The following is a 20,167-nucleotide window of genomic DNA, read 5'->3' on the forward strand; positions in this document are numbered from 1 at the left end:
GTTTTCTGTGTTTTGATCTATATGGGATACCCACTGCTCCAGGACTACTTATCGATTCACATTCTCATACAGGTTCCAGCATAGACCCTCTAAAAGATGGTCTATGGTTCCAGGGATACTTATCTATTCACACTCTCATACAGGTTCAAGGGCTACTTATCTATTCACACTCTCATACAGGTTCAAGGGCTACTTATCGATTCACACTCTCATACCAGTTCCAGGGCTACTTATCAATTAACACTCTCATACTGGTTCCAAGATACTTATTGATTCACACTCTCATACAGGTTCCAGGGCCACTTATCAAGTCTCACTCCCATACAGGTTCCAGGGCTACTTATCAATTAACACTCTCATACTGGTTCCAAGATATTTATCGATTCACACTCTCATACAGGTTCCAGGGCCACTTATCAAGTCTCACTCCCATACAGGTTCCAGGGCTACTTATCAATTAACACTCTCATACTGGTTCCAAGATACTTATCGATTCACACTCTCATACAGGTTCCAGGGCTACTTATCAAGTCTCACTCCCATACAGGTTCCAGGGCTACTTATCAATTAACACTCCTATACAGGTTCCAGGGCTACTTATCGATTCACACTCTCATACAGGTTCCAGGGCTACTTATTGATTCACACCCTCATATGGGTTCCAGGGCTACTTATCAATCAATAATGTACACTGTATCACACATAGATTCACACTATCAAACAGTTCCCATGCTAGATTATAGATTTATCCACACTGTCTACAACTGCTTATCAACTCACACTATCACACAGATACATCTTGATTCACACTGTATCAAACAGGTTTCTGGGCTACTTATCAATCCACACTGTATCATACATACAAGTTCAATGTCTACTTATCAATCCACACTGTATCATACAGGTTCATGGGCTACTTATCAATCCACACTGTATCATACAGGTTTCTGGGCTACTAATAGATTCATACTGTGACTCCCCCGTTCTTGATAATTTAAAAGTAAGTTGTCTCCTATATGCAGATGATGTTGTCATTTTATCTAAATCTGCTAGGGGGCTACAAAACTGTTTAGACAACTTAAAAATATATACCAGTACGTCAAAATGGCGCAATCAAACAGAACCCCGAGCAAAAATATATTCTTCTTCGCTGAAAAAGAAATTGCCATTGTTAAGCAAATTAATTACCTGGGTATAACTATAAGTGCTAATTGCAAACATGAAGAGGGTATGAATAATTTAAAAAATAAAGGGATGAAAGCTCTCTTTGCTTTGAAATGAAAACTCGGTTATGACAACTCACTAAACATACCCCTCCAACATATCTTTATTTGACAAAACGGATAAGACCCATTATTGTATATGGTAGTGATGTTTGGGGTGATGAAAGCACAACTAAGTCTGCAATTGAGGATGTCCATCTTTCATTTTGTCGGTTCATTCTTGGTCTCTCCAAATTCACACCAAAAATGGCTGTTTATGGTGAGCTAGGAAGGTACCCCATTGACTGTTTTATCAAGAAACAACGACTTAAGTATTTCGGGTAACAAACTCTGATAACACATTATTAAGAGAAGCCTACTTAGTAAATAAGAATGTAAAAAGTAAATGGTTTACAAGTGTAGAAACCCTCATGCAAGATATTGATGTTGTCACCATTGTAAACTCAAGTAAAATAATAAATAAGAAAAATTTAGACTTTATTCATAAAAAAATAAAAAAATCATTTGAGAACCAATGGATCTTAGACATGCATAATGATAATAGAAAACAAACCTTGGCTAAAAACAAACTAAGAACATACAGACTTTTCAAACAAGATTTAAAAATTGATAAATTACCTAATTAATATGCAGAACCATGGTCTTAGAAGGTTAATTGCAAAATTCAGGACAAGCAACCAAGACCTTAAAATTGAGAAAGGCAGATATAATAATATGCCACTGGATAAAAGAACATGTGATATGTGCAGCCAAAATATAATTGAGGATGAGCAACATTTTGTAATGAAATGTCCAGCTTACAGTCATCATAGGGACAAATTATTCCTGACTGCACAAAATAAAGTTCCAAATTTTGATAAAGAAAATAGTCAGAATAAATTCATTTTGATTATGGGAAATCATACTCTAGCACCAGCCTCCTTAAAAACGGCTATGGAACAAAACAGCAACAACTATCAGTGTATTAGGCTACATTATGTGTTCATTCTATATTCTGTATTCACCATTGGCTGCAAATTGTCTTTATTGTTTTTGATTTGTTTTATATTTTTAGAAAAGTTTTTATTTTTTGTTTTCCTTTTTAGATTGTAGTTTTTTAATTTCTTTCTGTAAGACCCTTTTTATCCTTTCCTAAGGATTTTATGTGTCTAATAAAAAATACTGTATCATACATACAGGTTTATGGGCTACTTATCAATCCACACCTAATCATACATACAGGTTTATGGGCTACTTATCAATCCACACTGCATCATACATACAGGTTTATGGGCTACTTATCAATCCACACTGTATCATACATACAGGTTTATGGGCTACTTATCAATCCACACTGTATCATACATACAGGTTCATGAGCTACTTATCAATCCACACTGCATCATACATACAGGTTTATGGGCTACTTATCAATCCACACTGTATCATACATACAGGTTTATGGGCTACTTATCAATCCACACTGCATCATACATACAGGTTTATGGGCTACTTATCAATCCACACTGCATCATACATACAGGTTTATGGGCTACTTATCAATCCACACTGTATCATACAGGTTCTTGGGCTACTTATCAATCCACACTGTATCATACATACAGGTTCAATGTCTACTTATCAATCCACACTGTATCATACAGGTTCAATGTCTACTTATCAGTCTACACTGTATCATACATACAGGTTCATGAGCTACTTATCAATCCACACTGCATCATACATACAGGTTTATGGGCTACTTATCAATCCACACTTTATCATACAGGTTCATGGGCTACTTATCAATCCACACTGTATCATACATACAGGTTCAATGTCTAATTATCAATCCACACTGTATCATACATACAGGTTTATGGGCTACTTATCAATCCACACTTTATCATACAGGTTTATGGGCTACTTATCAATCCACACTGTATCATACATACAGGTTCAATGTCTACTTATCAATCCACACTGTATCATTGTGCAATTCACACTGCATCATACATACAGGTTTATGGGCTACTTATCAATCCACACTGTATCATACATACAGGTTCATGAGCTACTTATCAATCCACACTGCATCATACATACAGGTTTATGGGCTACTTATCAATCCACACTGTATCATACATACAGGTTTATGGGCTACTTATCAATCCACACTGTATCATACAGGTTCAATGTCTACTTATCAGTCTACACTGTATCATACATACAGGTTTATGGGCTACTTATCAATCCATACTGTATCATACATACAGGTTTATGGGCTACTTATCAATCCACACTGTATCATACATACAGGTTTATGGGCTACTTATCAATTCACACTGTATCATACAGGTTCAATGTCTACTTATCAATCCACACTGTATCATACATACAGGTTCTTGGGCTACTTGTCAATCCACACTGTATCACACAGGTTCTTGGGCTACTTATCAATCCACACTGTATCATACATACAGGTTCTTGGGCTACTTATCAATCCACACTGTATCATACATGTCCATGGGTTACTTATCGATTTACACTGTTCATACAGGTTTCTGGGCTACTTATAGATGCATACTGTATCATACAGGTTCCAGGGCTATTCAATCCACACATTCAATGTATTATACAAGTTTGGAGATGATCAAGCAGTACAAATCTGCCTTCCATCAAGCTGTGGGAAATTATTTTTATAAAATTTTGAATGCAATTATTTTTCCAACAGGAACATTAAAGTTTCTGTTTATATTATTATCACTTCCATTATCTTGACTTGACACAAGCATCACTTCCTCGCCATTAACACTTATTTTTATTGAAAGTCGAATTATCAGAATGAATGCAAACATTTTCTTTTCTAAATTGCCATGAAGTGAAAATTTTACTTTTATTTTCATAATTACTGGTAATAGTGACCATGAATATAAACAAATCTTTTTTTGATTCTCAGTAAGATGACAAAGATGCAGACATATTATTGTACAAATTATAGATTAGAATTTAATAATTACATGAATGTTTACAGATTGCCTTTACAGTGATGTAATTAAATTTTACAACCACACTTACAGTAAACAGTGCTAGCATTGTCAATCTGGTTAAATCTGAATTAGGCATATGCCATAACTTGATTGCCTTCAACCATATGTGACACATTACCCGGTATATAGGAAAGCACCATCTGGCAGGATATGTCAGCCAATCTGAATTAGGCATATGCCATAACTTGATTGCCTTCAACCATATGTGACACATTACCCGGTATATAGGAAAGCACCATCTGTCAGGATATGTCAGCCAATCTGACAGCAGCTTACTAAAACAAATTAGTGGTTTAAACACTGTCAATTGCTTTCATTTCTAAAGACAAGTGTTACCAAATTCACAACATTTTGTATGCATACACATTCAATTGGACACGACGGGAAGTCACATGACTGTTCTCAAATTACATTCCTATCTGCTCATATTGAACAGTTTATAGCATTTTGCAAAAAAATTTCAAAGTGATTTTTATGTATTTTGGGTCAGAAGTGGTTACAATGTTAAGTAGAAACAAACAGACTATATACGCCTATCAGATTCAAATTGTAGACAAATAAATAAAATAAAACTCATGCAGCTTTGTTTGATGTACAGCTGAAGGCTCAGCATTATTCACTTGTCATATTAAAACCTGAATACAGCATTGTCATGACATTGACTGTGACAAAAAAATTGTTTGCAATATTCCAAATATTCACACTTAATTTTAACATCATTTGCCCAGTATTGTATGTGCTATATGACTGAGATGACCCAAATGAAGACATGGAAGACCATGTTTGTAACACAATCATAGATCAGTAGTTGTGCATGGCACACAACACACGCATAGCATGGATGGACTGAAGATAAGAAAAGAATAGCAACCCCTAGATATCCCTGAGACAAGTTAGACATAGGTAGAATGCATGTGGTCTATTCAAATTCCTAAAAAAAGAATATTTATATTAAAAAAAACATTTTAACAAATAACTTATTTCAGTTTACTGTGTGATGACTGTGGCACTAGAAATGATGTTAACTTGGGTAACACAGATGCAATAGGTGGTACAAGCTAGACCATATCAAATATAAGACATCCTGAATAATGAATTAAGACACACCCAGTATTCAATTAGTATACAAATCAAACCCTTGTATAGACAGTACCTTTAAGAACTGCACTAAACAACGTCATTACAGTTGTTATTCCAACCAATATAATCAATCTACCCTGATCCTTTTACATTTTTCAAATAACGTATGATTACCAATATACAAGCAAAACATAATAATTTTTTTTTCAAAATTAACAGAAATTACAAAGCATTCATCTGTTGCAAGAGTGGTTCAAGTTCATAATACTGGAATGATATATTTTTACATAAAAAATTTATTTAAAAAAAAACTATATTATAAATCTCATTAAAAAACACAGTAATGTATTTTATCTACAATAATAAATGCGGTTTCATAATTGATCAATGAATTAATTGGTGAATAAAGATTAGTCTATTACTAGTATTTTATGGTTCACAGCCTCAGGACACAGTGAAAATCTATGGCATGTATTAATATACACTAATGACAAAAGTCAATGACCTGTCACAGGGTCAGAATCACAAATTAAAAATAAAATTTAATGTCCAAAAAAGAAATATACATACAATTATTACAAATTGTATTAAACCTATACTAATAAGGACAATTTGAAATATACAAACAGTGTTGGTCTTATAACAATTAATATTGACCTATAAATTAACATAAAACAATCATGGTATCAAAATCATTTTTATTTCATATGCTTAATTAATTAATTAATTTTGAAACAAATTTGGGTGAATACCTATATAAATTTAGACTATGATGATTTGTACATTTTATCATAAATTTTATTCATAGTTTCATCAAAGACTCGTCGATGTGATTTTCCAGTCCAGTCTGACTTCCAATTGGTCCAGTGTTCAGCGTTATTAATATGGATGGAGAGACTAAAAAAAAGAGAACGAAAAAAAAATAATCATTAAGAATAAAACTTAAACACAGTATAAGACAAGGCTTGCATACAATCTTTTTCTATTTTCTTTTTTCTGAGTTGTTGGTCCAATTGAAAAAAAAGTAAATGCAAGAGTGCGGATTGGGGTAAAAAAACAAAAGATCCCTGGTAGTGTCTTCCACAGACAGACAGAATGAATGGTAATTGGTGGACATGATGGATCATATGTAGACTTGTATACAGTTGGCTTTTAAAAATAAATTGTTTAAAACAAGTCATTGTCACTAATAATAAGTCCCCTTCCAGTTTTTAGTCACTATGTCGATTATAAAGACTGAATGATGTAGACAGATAATAATTAAATGTTGGGGAAGTATATCCAGCATGGTCACTACAAATGATGTAGTGTTATATTTAGGTTTTGATCAGTGGCACCTCCGAGCAACAAGATCATTCTCATATCGTACACACAAAATTGCATAATTCACACAAAATTAGCCAAGGCATGTCTTGTTGTTCAAAAATAGCCTCCAGTAATAAACAAAATTTGCTAATGCACACCCTAATAAATGCTTGATAACATATTCAAATGCTGTTTGTTGAAACTGAAATGGCCACCAGTCAGTCAGTCAGTCAGTCAGAGATCAGTGAAATGAAAAACAAATCAACATGTATATATCTATACCTTGCCTTTTTACCTACTTTGAATCAAATGACAAAACAAACTGATCTATCATGAGCTAAATGAAAATAAGTAAAAACATTGAACACATATTTGTTTTTACAAAAGACAGTATGTCAGTCTGAGTTATATCTGTGTATGAGGGGGCTGTTATCTAGAACTACCAGTGAGAATGGCATTTTGACATATTCATGGAGTAATGACCAATATATAGTTGATGTGACAGCGTAATGCATATTTTGCACCATTCTCATACATGTGACACCTTACCAAACAAATCGCTAGGTGGCTGGGTAAATAATGAAAATTTGTAATAATGTGACAGATGTTTATTATTACCTTTTATCCATATTATCAGTAGGAACATAAATGACAAGTAAATGCCAGATGAATGCCACAAATTTATTACTGTGAAAAATATCTTGCTTCACATTGTCATAGAACATGGCAAAATGCATTATGATTACACAAAAATTAGTCCATTCAACACACAGGGCAATACAGGAAGCTTACATTTAAATAGAACTAAGCAGCATGTGTATGAAAGTATTTACATCAGAGGAAAGTGACACGTCATGTACACTATAGGATAACAAGATAAGGTAACCAGGCAAAAATATATAGAAACTAGAAGACATTAAGAAAGATGACACAAAGATCAATAGAACAAATATTGTATGAGCACAAAGATGAATATGTGATGGAATCAAATCAAGGCCAACAGTTTTACCCCATGTGTGTTCATTTTACTAAGTATGTGTTCATATTACCAAGTACATGTATGTGTTTCATATTACCCCATGTGTGTTCATATTATCCTGTGAGTTCATATAACCTTGTATGTGTTCATTTTTACTCTGTGTGTTCATGTTATCTTGTACGTGTTCATATTATCCTGTGTGTGTTCACATTACCCCATGTGTTCATATTATCCCGTGTGTGTTCATGTTACTTTGTATGTGTTCATATTACCCTATGTGTGTTCATATTACCTTGTGTGTGTTCATATTATCCTCTGTGTGTTCATATAACCTTGTGTCATTTTTATCCTGTGTGTGTTCATTTTACCATGTACATGTATGTGTTATAATTGTGTTTCATATTATCCCATGTGTGTTCATATTATCCTCTGTGTGTTCATATTGTACTGTGTATTCATTTCACCATGCATGTGTTCATATTATTGTGTGTACTCATATTATTACCCTGTATGTGTTTATTCTACTTTGTATATTTTCATATCATCCTGTGTGTGTTCATTTCACCTTGTGTGTTTATATTATTGTGTGTGTTCACATTACCCTCTGTGTATTCATTTTACCATATATGTGTTCATTTTACTGTGTATATGTTCATTTTACCCTGTGTGTTAATTTTTATACCGCGTGTATTCATTTTACCTTGTATGTGTTCATTTTAGCTTGTGTGTGTTTGTATTACCCTGTATGTGTTCATTTTACATTGTATGTGTTCATTTTACCTTGTGTGTGTTTGTACTACCCTGTATGTATTCATTTTACATTGTATGTGTTCATTTTACCTTGTGTGTGTTTGTATTACCCTGTATGTGTTCATTTTACATTGTATGTGTTCATTTTACCCTGTGTGTTTGTATTACCCCGTGTGTTCATTTTACCTTGTATGTGTTCATTTTACCTTGTGTGTGTTTGTATTACCCTGTATGTGTTCATTTTACCTTGTATGTGTTCATTTTACCTTGTGTGTGTTTGTATTACCCTGTATGTGTTCATTTTACTTTGTATGTGTTCATTTTACCCTGTGTGTTTGTATTACCCCGTGTGTTCATTTTACCTTGTATATTTTCATATTATCCTGTATGTGTTCATTTTACCCTGTGTGTTTGTATTACCCTGTATGTGTTCATTTTACCCTGTGTGTTTGTATTACCCTGTATGTGTTCATTTTACCTTGTATATGTTCATATTATCCTGTATGTGTTCACTTTACCTTGTATATTTTCATATTATCCTGTATGTGTTCATTTTACCCTGTGTGTTTGTATTACCCTGTATGTGTTCATTTTACCCTGTGTGTTTGTATTACCCTGTATTTGTTCATTTTACCCTGTGTGTTTGTATTACCCTGTATGTGTTCATTTTACCTTGTATATTTTCATATTATCCTGTATGTGTTCACTTTACCTTGTATATGTTCATATTATCCTGTATGTGTTCACTTTATCTTGTATATTTTCATATTACCCTGTATGTGTTCATTTTACTCTGTGTGTTTTCATTTTATCCTGTATGTGTTCACTTTACCTTGTATATGTTCATATTATCCTGTATGTGTTCATTTTACCTTGTATATTTTCATATTATCCTGTATGTGTTCATTTTACCCTGTGTGTTTGTATTACCCTGTATGTGTTCATTTTACCCTGTGTTTTCATATTATCCTGTATGTGTTCACTTTACCTTGTATATGTTCATATTATTGTGTGTGTAATTATCTATTCTGTGTGTTCATTTTATGTGGTGTTTGTCAGTTTGGCTTGGCCTCATAGTTTACAAAATTTTAACAAATTGACAAAACAGTAGCTCTATAGAACATAACTTTGACCTAATGACTGACATACAATTCTAATTTAACTGTTAACATTCTACAATATAACTTATATAGCATGCATAAATCACTATGAAAACCTGTGTTAGTAGTGAACATTATTTGGAAGAGTATCCAAATACCTCCTATCAGGCTCAAATCGGGACTGTTGTAAGAGTTGTTTGCTAGTCAGGGATGTTCTTAAGGCCTCTATTGAGTCTACTGACTCCTGTGTACAAGATTCATCATCAGATACCTATGTGGGAAAATATTAAATATAAACAAACTATTTTTTCTTTATATACCATATGAATCACCTAAAATAAATATTCATTTGAATTAATCAATACAAATTTTGTATCAATTCAGTCACTCTTAATATGAAATAAAATTTATTCATTTTTATCATATTAAATTAGGTCCCTCTTATTATGAACTCAAATTCATTCACTCTTATTACGAAAAAAATTTAGTCACAATTATTATGAAATCAAATTTAGTCACACTTATTATGAAATCAAATTTAGTCACACTTATTATGAAATCAAATTTAGTCACACTTATTATGAAATCAAATTTAGTCACACTTATTATGAAACCAAATTTAGTCACACTTATTATGAAATCAAATTTAGTCCCTCTTATTTATGGAATCAAATTTAGTCCCTCTTATTTATGAAATCAAATTTAGTCCCTCTTATTTATGAAATCAAATTTAGTCACACTTATTTTGAAATCAAATTTGGTCACACTTATTATGAAATCAAATTTAGTCCCTTTAATTATGAAATCAAATTTAGTCACACTTATTTATGAAATCAAATTTAGTCACACTTATTTATGAAATCAACTTTAGTCACACTCATTATGAAATCAAATTTAGTCCCTCTTATTATGGAATCAAATTTAGTCACACTTATAATGAAATCAAATTTAGTCACACTTGTTTATGAAATCAAATTTAGTCACACTTATTTATGAAATCAAATTTAGTCACACTTATTATGAAATCAAATTTAGTCACACTTATTTATGGAATCAAATTTAGTCACACTTATTATGGAATCAAATTTAGTCCCTCTTATTTATGAAATCAAATTTAGTCCGTCTTATTATGGAATCAAATTTAGTCCCTCTTATTTATGAAATCACATTTAGTCCCTCTTATTTATGGAATCAAATTTAGTCCCTCTTATTATGAAATCAAATTTAGTCAAGCTTATTATAAAATCAAATTTAGTCACACTTATTATAAAATCAAATTTAGTCCCTTTAATTATGAAATCAAATTTATTCACTCTAAATATGAAATCACAAACATGAAGTATATCCTAAAAATAAAGTAGTGCTTTATTCAAGCTTAAAAACATAAATCACTCCTCTGTCTGTTTTTATTGTTTACCATCAAATCACTGCATAGTATATTACCAGTCCTGTCTTACGTCACACTGTAGTGATATGGGTTTTTGATCCGTCCAGTTATACGTCACACTGTAGTGATATGGGTTTTTGATCCGTCCAGTCTTACGTCACACTGTAGTGATATGGGTTTTTGATCTGTCCAGTCTTACGTCACACTGTAGTGATATGGGTTTTTGATCTGTCCAGTCTTACGTCACACTGTAGTGATATGGGTTTTTGATCTGTCCAGTCTTACGTCACACTGTGGTGATATGGGTTTTTGATCTGTCCAGTCTTACGTCACACTGTGGTGATATGGGTTTTTGATCTGTCCAGTCTTACGTCACACTGTAGTGATATGGGTTTTTGATCTGTCCAGTCTTACGTCACACTGTAGTGATATGGGTTTTTGATCTGTCCTGTCTTACGTCACACTGTGGTGATAAACCAAAGCTGTACATGACTAAAGTTGAGCCTATGAACTATAAATGAAAAGTAACTTATACAGCCAGTGTAAAACATGTACCTTCCACATGGGCGAGAGAAAGAAAGACAATGTACCATAGACTGCAGTTGTTTGTTGTAGCATAGAGTTACTATCAGGCAGGAAAAACGATTTATATGAAGCTTAAATGTTGTAATATATACAGGGTGGGACAGAATAAAAACCTCTTAACAGAAGGAGATTGCAAAATTTCAAACTAAAATAGTCACAATGTGTTACATAAAATATCGTGAAAACAGGTATTATATTGCACCCAATTTATAATAGTCTACCCTAAACAGTTCACTAAACACACCACATAACCTTTTCAAATGATCTACTCTAAACAGTTCACAAAATACACCACATCCCCTTTCAAATGGTCTACCCTAAACAGTTCACAAAATACACCACATCCCCTTTCAAATGGTCTACCCTAAACAGTTCACAAAAACACCAACCCCCTTTTCAAATGGTCTACCCTAAACAGTTCACAAAATACACCAACCCCCTTTTCAAATGGTCTACCCTAAACAGTTCATTAAATACACCACATCCCCTTTTCAAATGGTCTACTCTAAACAGTTCACAAAATACACCACATCCCTTTCAAATGGTCTACCCTACCCAATTCACACAATACACCACATCCCCTTTCAAATGGTCTACCCTAAACAGTTCACAAAATACACCACATCCCCTTTCAAATAGTCTACTCTAAACAGTTCACAAAATACACCAACCCCCTTTTCAAATGGTCTAACCTAAACAGTTCACAAAATACACCACATAACCTTTCAAATGGTCTACCCTAAACAGTTCACAAAATACACCAACCCCCTTTTCAAATGGTCTACCCTAAACAGTTCACAAAATACACCACATCCCCTTTCAAATGCTCTACCCTAAACAGTTCACAAAATACACCACATCCACTTTCAAATGGTCTACCCTAAACAGTTCACAAAATACACCACATCCCTTTCAAATGGTCTACCCTACACAATTCACAAAATACACCACCATCCCTTTCAAATGGTCTACCCTAAACAGTTCACAAAATACACCAACCCCCTTTTCAAATGGTCTACCCTAAACAGTTCACAAAATACACCACATAACCTTTCAAATGGTCTACCCTAAACAGTTCACAAAATACACCAACCCCCTTTTCAAATGGTCTACCCTAAACAGTTCACAAAATACACCACATCCCCTTTCAAATGCTCTACCCTAAACAGTTCACAAAATACACCACATCCCCTTTCAAATGGTCTACCCTAAACAGTTCACAAAATACACCACATCCCTTTCAAATGGTCTACCCTACACAATTCACAAAATACACCACCATCCCTTTCAAATGGTCTACCCTAAACAGTTCACAAAATACACCACATCCCTTTCAAATGGTCTACTCTAAACAGTTCACAAAATACACCAACCCCCTTTTCAAATGGTCTACCCTAAACAGTTCACAAAATACACCACATCCCCTTTCAAATGCTCTACTCTAAACAGTTCACAAAATACACCACATCCCCTTTCAAATGGTCTACCCTAAACAGTTCACAAAATACACCACATCCCTTTCAAATGGTCTACCCTACACAGTTCACAAAATACACCAACCCCCTTTCAAATAGTCTACCCTAAACAGTTCACAAAATACACCACATCCCTTTCAAATGGTCTACTCTAAACAGTTCACAAAATACACCAACCCCCTTTTCAAATGGTCTACCCTAAACAGTTCACAAACAACACCACATCCCCATTCAAATGGTCTACCCTAAACAGTTCACAAAATACACCACATCCCTTTCAAATGGTCTACCCTACACAATTCACACACTACACCACATCCCCTTTCAAATGGTCTACCCTAAACAGTTCACAAAATACACCACATCCCTTTCAAATGGTCTACCCTACACAATTCACAAAATACACCACATCCCTTTCAAATGGTCTACTCTAAACAGTTCACAAAATACACCAACCCCCTTTTCAAATGGTCTACCCTAAACAGTTCACAAAATACACCACATAACCTTTCAAATGGTCTACCCTAAACAGTTCACAAAATACACCAACCCCCTTTTCAAATGGTCTACCCTAAACAGTTCACAAAATACACCACATCCCCTTTCAAATGCTCTACCCTAAACAGTTCACAAAATACACCACATCCCTTTCAAATGGTCTACCCTAAACAGTTCACAAAATACACCACATCCCTTTCAAATGGTCTACTCTAAACAGTTCACAAAATACACCAACCCCCTTTTCAAATGGTCTACCCTAAACAGTTCACAAAATACACCACATAACCTTTCAAATGGTCTACCCTAAACAGTTCACAAAATACACCAACCCCCTTTTCAAATGGTCTACCCTAAACAGTTCACAAAATACACCACATCCCCTTTCAAATGCTCTACCCTAAACAGTTCACAAAATACACCACATCCCTTTCAAATGGTCTACCCTAAACAGTTCACAAAATACACCACATCCCTTTCAAATGGTCTACCCTACACAATTCACAAAATACACCACATCCCTTTCAAATGGTCTACCCTAAACAGTTCACAAAATACACCACATCCCTTTCAAATGGTCTACTCTAAACAGTTCACAAAATACACCAACCCCTTTTCAAATGGTCTACCCTAAACAGTTCACAAAATACACCACATCCCCTTTTCAAATGGTCTACCTTAAACAGTTCATTAATTACACCACATAACCTTTTCAAATGGTCTACTCTAAACAGTTCACAAAATACACCACATCCCTTTTCAAATGGTCTACCCTAAACAGTTCACAAAATACACTACTTCCCCTTTTCAAATGGTCTACCCTAAACAGTTGACAAAATACACCACATCCTCTTTTCAAATGGTCTCCCCAAAATAGATAAAATACATAACACCACCAAATAATACATAACACCATCTTTCAAGTAGCATCATAGTTTGTCTTCATGTCATACATATGCATACAATCATTTGTGTTATATGCAATTACTTACTCTGGCCTTTCGTAGTACTTTCTCAATCCTATCATGTATACGATCATACCTAGTAGGAGAGACATATGGATCACCATATCTATCCATGATAGAAGACCTGGACAGCACAGGGCTTAGAGATCGAGGTGTGTAATAATAACGTGGTGTAGACAGAGAGCTGTAGTAATCAGTACGTGGAGTGTAGCTGGACCGATAGGACGGTAACCGACCATAGGAGATTGTTCCAGGATAAGGGTCAGTAATTAAGTCTGCCGTGGTCAGTATATCGCTCCCTGAGTGATCAGAGATATCCAAGTGATTCAACCCTGAGATCAATTCTATAAATATTTGAATGAAAAAGAAGTCATGTCAGTTATAAGTAGTAAAGTACAGTATTTATTCTGTTAGCAGTGGTAGTGTAAATAAGAGACGTGTCTATGGTTAAAATAAGTAAAATTTACATACAATAAATGCAATTCTTGGTACATATGTGCAAATATGATACACATTTATTTTTTGCTATTAAACACTACACTTGTAATACATATTTCAGGTCACAGTATTACTTGTTCTCAGCTGAAGAAAGCGAAATCATTCACATGGCCAGATATGTTTGGTGGTTCAAACTATTTGAATCAGACGTATTTTATTATATGAAGTTGCTAAATACAATTTTCACTTGAAATCATTGATAAAAGCATAAACTCTTACAACTATTCTACAACTTGCATTTCTGCATATGTAACAAGATCAATACTGCAGTCACATGACATGTTATTGACACTATGGCTGATGTACAGGTAGCAGTATATACTGCAGTCACATGACATGTTATTGACACTATGGCTGATGTACAGGTAGCAGTATATACTGCAGTCACATGACATGTTATTGACACTATGGCTGATGTACAGGTAGCAGTATATACTGCAGTCACATGACATGCTATTGACACTATGGCTGATGTACAGGTAGCAGTATATACTGCAGTCACATGACATGTTATTGACACTATGGCTGATGTACAGGTAGCAGTATATACTGCAGTCACATGACATGTTATTGACACTATGGCTGATGTACAGGTAGCAGTATATACTGCAGTCACATGACATGCTATTGACACTATGGCTGATGTACAGGTAGCAGTATATACTGCAGTCACATGACATGTTATTGACACTATGACTGATGTACAGGTAGCAGTATATACTGCAGTCACATGACATGTTATTGACACTATGGCTGATGTACAGGTAGCAGTATATACTGCAGTCACATGACATGTTATTGACACTATGGCTGATGTACAGGTAGCAGTATATACTGCAGTCACATGACATGTTATTGACACTATGGCTGATGTACAGGTAGCAGTATATACTACAGTCACATGACATGTTATTGACACTATGGCTGATGTACAGGTAGCAGCATATACTGCAGTCACATGACATGTTATTGACACTATGGCTAATGTACAGGTAGCAGTATATACTACAGTCACATGACATGTTATTGACACTATGGCTGATGTACAGGTAGCAGTATATACTACAGTCACATGACATGTTATTGACACTATGGCTGATGTACAGGTAGCAGTATATACTGCAGTCACATGACATGTTATTGACACTATGGCTGATGTACAGGTAGCAGTATATACTGCAGTCACATGACATGTTATTGACACTATGGCTGATGTACAGGTAGCAGTATATACTGCAGTCACATGACATGCTATTGACACTATGGCTGATGTACAGGTAGCAGTATATACTGCAGTCACATGACATGTTATTGACACTATGGCTGATGTACAGGTAGCAGCATATACTGCAGTCACATGACATGTTATTGACACTATGGCTGATGTACAGGTAGCAGTATATACTGCAGTCACATGACATGTTATTGACACTATGGCTGATGTACAGGTAGCAGTATATACTGCAGTCACATGACATGTTATTGACACTATGGCTGATGTACAGGTAGCAGTATATACTGCAGTCACATGACATGTTATTGACACTATGGCTGATGTACAGGTAGCAGTATATACTGCAGTCACATGACATGTTATTGACACTATGGCTGATGTACAGGTAGCAGTATATACTGCAGTCACATGACATGTTATTGACACTATGGCTGATGTACAGGTAGCAGTATATACTGCAGTCACATGACATGTTATTGACACTATGGCTGATGTACAGGTAGCAGTATATACTGCAGTCACATGACATGTTATTGACACTATGGCTGATGTACAGGTAGCAGTATATACTGCAGTCACATGACATGTTATTGACACTATGGCTGATGTACAGGTAGCAGTATATACTGCAGTCACATGACATGTTATTGACACTATGGCTGATGTACAGGTAGCAGTATATACTACAGTCACATGACATGTTATTGACACTATGGCTGATGTACAGGTAGCAGTATATACTGCAGTCACATGACATGTTATTGACACTATGGCTGATGTACAGGTAGCAGTATATACTGCAGTCACATGACATGTTATTGACACTATGGCTGATGTACAGGTAGCAGTATATACTGCAGTCACATGACATGCTATTGACACTATGGCTGATGTACAGGTAGCAGCATATACTGCAGTCACATGACATGTTATTGGCACTATGGCTGATGTACAGGTAGCAGTATATACTGCAGTCACATGACATGTTATTGACACTATGGCTAATGTACAGGTAGCAGTATATACTGCAGTCACATGACATGTTATTGACACTATGGCTGATGTACAGGTAGCAGTATATACTGCAGTCACATGACATGTTATTGACACTATGGCTGATGTACAGGTAGCAGTATATACTGCAGTCACATGACATGTTATTGACACTATGGCTGATGTACAGGTAGCAGTATATACTGCAGTCACATGACATGTTATTGACACTATGGCTGATGTACAGGTAGCAGCATATACTGCAGTCACATGACATGTTATTGGCACTATGGCTGATGTACAGGTAGCAGTATATACTGCAGTCACATGACATGTTATTGACACTATGGCTAATGTACAGGTAGCAGTATATACTACAGTCACATGACATGTTATTGACACTATGGCTGATGTACAGGTAGCAGTATATACTACAGTCACATGACATGTTATTGACACTATGGCTGATGTACAGGTAGCAGTATATACTGCAGTCACATGACATGTTATTGACACTATGGCTGATGTACAGGTAGCAGTATATACTGCAGTCACATGACATGTTATTGACACTATGGCTGATGTACAGGTAGCAGTATATACTGCAGTCACATGACATGCTATTGACACTATGGCTGATGTACAGGTAGCAGTATATACTGCAGTCACATGACATGTTATTGACACTATGGCTGATGTACAGGTAGCAGTATATACTGCAGTCACATGACATGTTATTGACACTATGGCTGATGTACAGGTAGCAGTATATACTGCAGTCACATGACATGCTATTGACACTATGGCTGATGTACAGGTAGCAGTATATACTGCAGTCACATGACATGTTATTGACACTATGGCTGATGTACAGGTAGCAGTATATACTGCAGTCACATGACATGTTATTGACACTATGGCTGATGTACAGGTAGCAGTATATACTGCAGTCACATGACATGCTATTGACACTATGGCTGATGTACAGGTAGCAGTATATACTGCAGTCACATGACATGTTATTGACACTATGGCTGATGTACAGGTAGCAGTATATACTACAGTCACATGACATGTTATTGACACTATGGCTGATGTACAGGTAGCAGTATATACTGCAGTCACATGACATGTTATTGACACTATGGCTGATGTACAGGTAGCAGTATATACTGCAGTCACATGACATGTTATTGACACTATGGCTGATGTACAGGTAGCAGTATATACTACAGTCACATGACATGTTATTGACACTATGGCTGATGTACAGGTAGCAGTATATACTGCAGTCACATGACATGTTATTGACACTATGGCTGATGTACAGGTAGCAGTATATACTGCAGTCACATGACATGTTATTGACACTATGGCTGATGTACAGGTAGCAGTATATACTGCAGTCACATGACATGTTATTGACACTATGGCTGATGTACAGGTAGCAGTATATACTGCAGTCACATGACATGTTATTGACACTATGGCTGATGTACAGGTAGCAGTATATACTGCAGTCACATGACATGTTATTGACACTATGGCTGATGTACAGGTAGCAGTATATACTGCAGTCACATGACATGTTATTGACACTATGGCTGATGTACAGGTAGCAGTATATACTGCAGTCACATGACATGTTATTGACACTATGGCTGATGTACAGGTAGCAGTATATACTGCAGTCACATGACATGTTATTGACACTATGGCTGATGTACAGGTAGCAGTATATACTGCAGTCACATGACATGTTATTGACACTATGGCTGATGTACAGGTAGCAGTATATACTGCAGTCACATGACATGTTATTGACACTATGGCTGATGTACAGGTAGCAGTATATACTGCAGTCACATGACATGTTATTGACACTATGGCTGATGTACAGGTAGCAGTATATACTGCAGTCACATGACATGTTATTGATACAATGTACTATGGCTGATTGCAGTAAATTTATACCTTCTGTTTCATCACTCAGATCGCTATTGCTGAGCACTTCTGGTTCTCTTGTAACCTGAAAGATAATAATTTGACATAAGTATTTTGATTATGCAAGTCAATGCAGCACATTTATTTTATTAACTATTTAATTAAGTCAGTGTTTGTACATTTTACCTGGGAGTCAGTGTTTGTACATTTTACCTGGGTGTCAGTGTTTGTACATTTTACCTGGGTGTCAGTGTTTGTACATTTTACCTGGGTGTCAGTGTTTGTACATTTTACCTGGGAGTCAGTGTTTGTACATTTTACCTGGGAGTCAGTGTTTGTACATTTTACCTGAGAGTCAGTGTTTGTACATTTTACCTGGGAGTCAGTGTTTGTACATTTTACCTGGGAGTCAGTGTTTGTACATTTTACCTGGGTGTCAGTGTTTGTACATTTTACCTGGGTGTCAGTGTTTGTACATTTTACCTGGGTGTCAGTGTTTGTACATTTTACCTGGGAGTCAGTGTTTGTACATTTTACCTGGGAGTCAGTGTTTGTACATTTTAACTGGGTGTCAGTGTTTGTACATTTTACCTGGGAGTCAGTGTTTGTACATTTTACCTGGGTGTCAGTGTTTGTTCATTTTACCTGGGTGTCAGTGTTTGTACATTTTACCTGGGAGTCAGTGTTTGTACATTTTACCTGGGTGTCAGTGTTTGTACATTTTACCTGGGAGTCAGTGTTTGTACATTTTACCTGGGTGTCAGTGTTTGTACATTTTACCTGGGTGTCAGTGTTTGTACATTTTACCTGGGTGTCAGTGTTTGTACATTTTACCTGGGTGTCAGTGTTTGTACATTTTACCTGGGAGTCAGTGTTTGTACATTTTACCTGGGTGTCAGTGTTTGTACATTTTACCTGGGAGTCAGTGTTTGTACATTTTACCTGGGTGTCAGTGTTTGTACATTTTACCTGGGTGTCAGTGTTTGTACATTTTACCTGGGAGTCAGTGTTTGTACATTTTACCTGGGTGTCAGTGTTTGTACATTTTACCTAGGAGTCAGTGTTTGTACATTTTACCTGGGTGTCAGTGTTTGTACATTTTACCTGGGTGTCAGTGTTTGT

At 35.5% G+C, this 20,167-nt stretch overlaps 1 protein-coding gene across 1 annotated transcript in view; it reads right to left on the reverse strand.

Annotated features, from left to right (window-relative positions):
- Nucleotides 1–6,108: 6,108 nt before the first annotated feature.
- The window catches only part of LOC100376196 (spermatogenesis-associated protein 6-like), a 56,511-nt gene continuing 42,452 nt past the window's right edge, over nt 6,109–20,167 (reverse strand). The window contains exons 8-10 of the mRNA XM_085503520.1: nt 19,076–19,130; nt 14,404–14,720; nt 6,109–6,229 (exon numbers count right to left, since the gene is read on the reverse strand). Of these exons, the coding sequence (XP_085359646.1) occupies nt 6,212–6,229; nt 14,404–14,720; nt 19,076–19,130 (390 nt within the window). The 3' untranslated portion in view covers nt 6,109–6,211. The remainder of the gene's footprint in view (nt 6,230–14,403; nt 14,721–19,075; nt 19,131–20,167) is intronic.

This window comes from Saccoglossus kowalevskii, chromosome 9, assembly GCF_978046115.1.
Source record: "Saccoglossus kowalevskii chromosome 9, keSacKowa6.1, whole genome shotgun sequence".
Classification (NCBI taxonomy): Eukaryota; Metazoa; Hemichordata; class Enteropneusta; family Harrimaniidae; genus Saccoglossus; species Saccoglossus kowalevskii.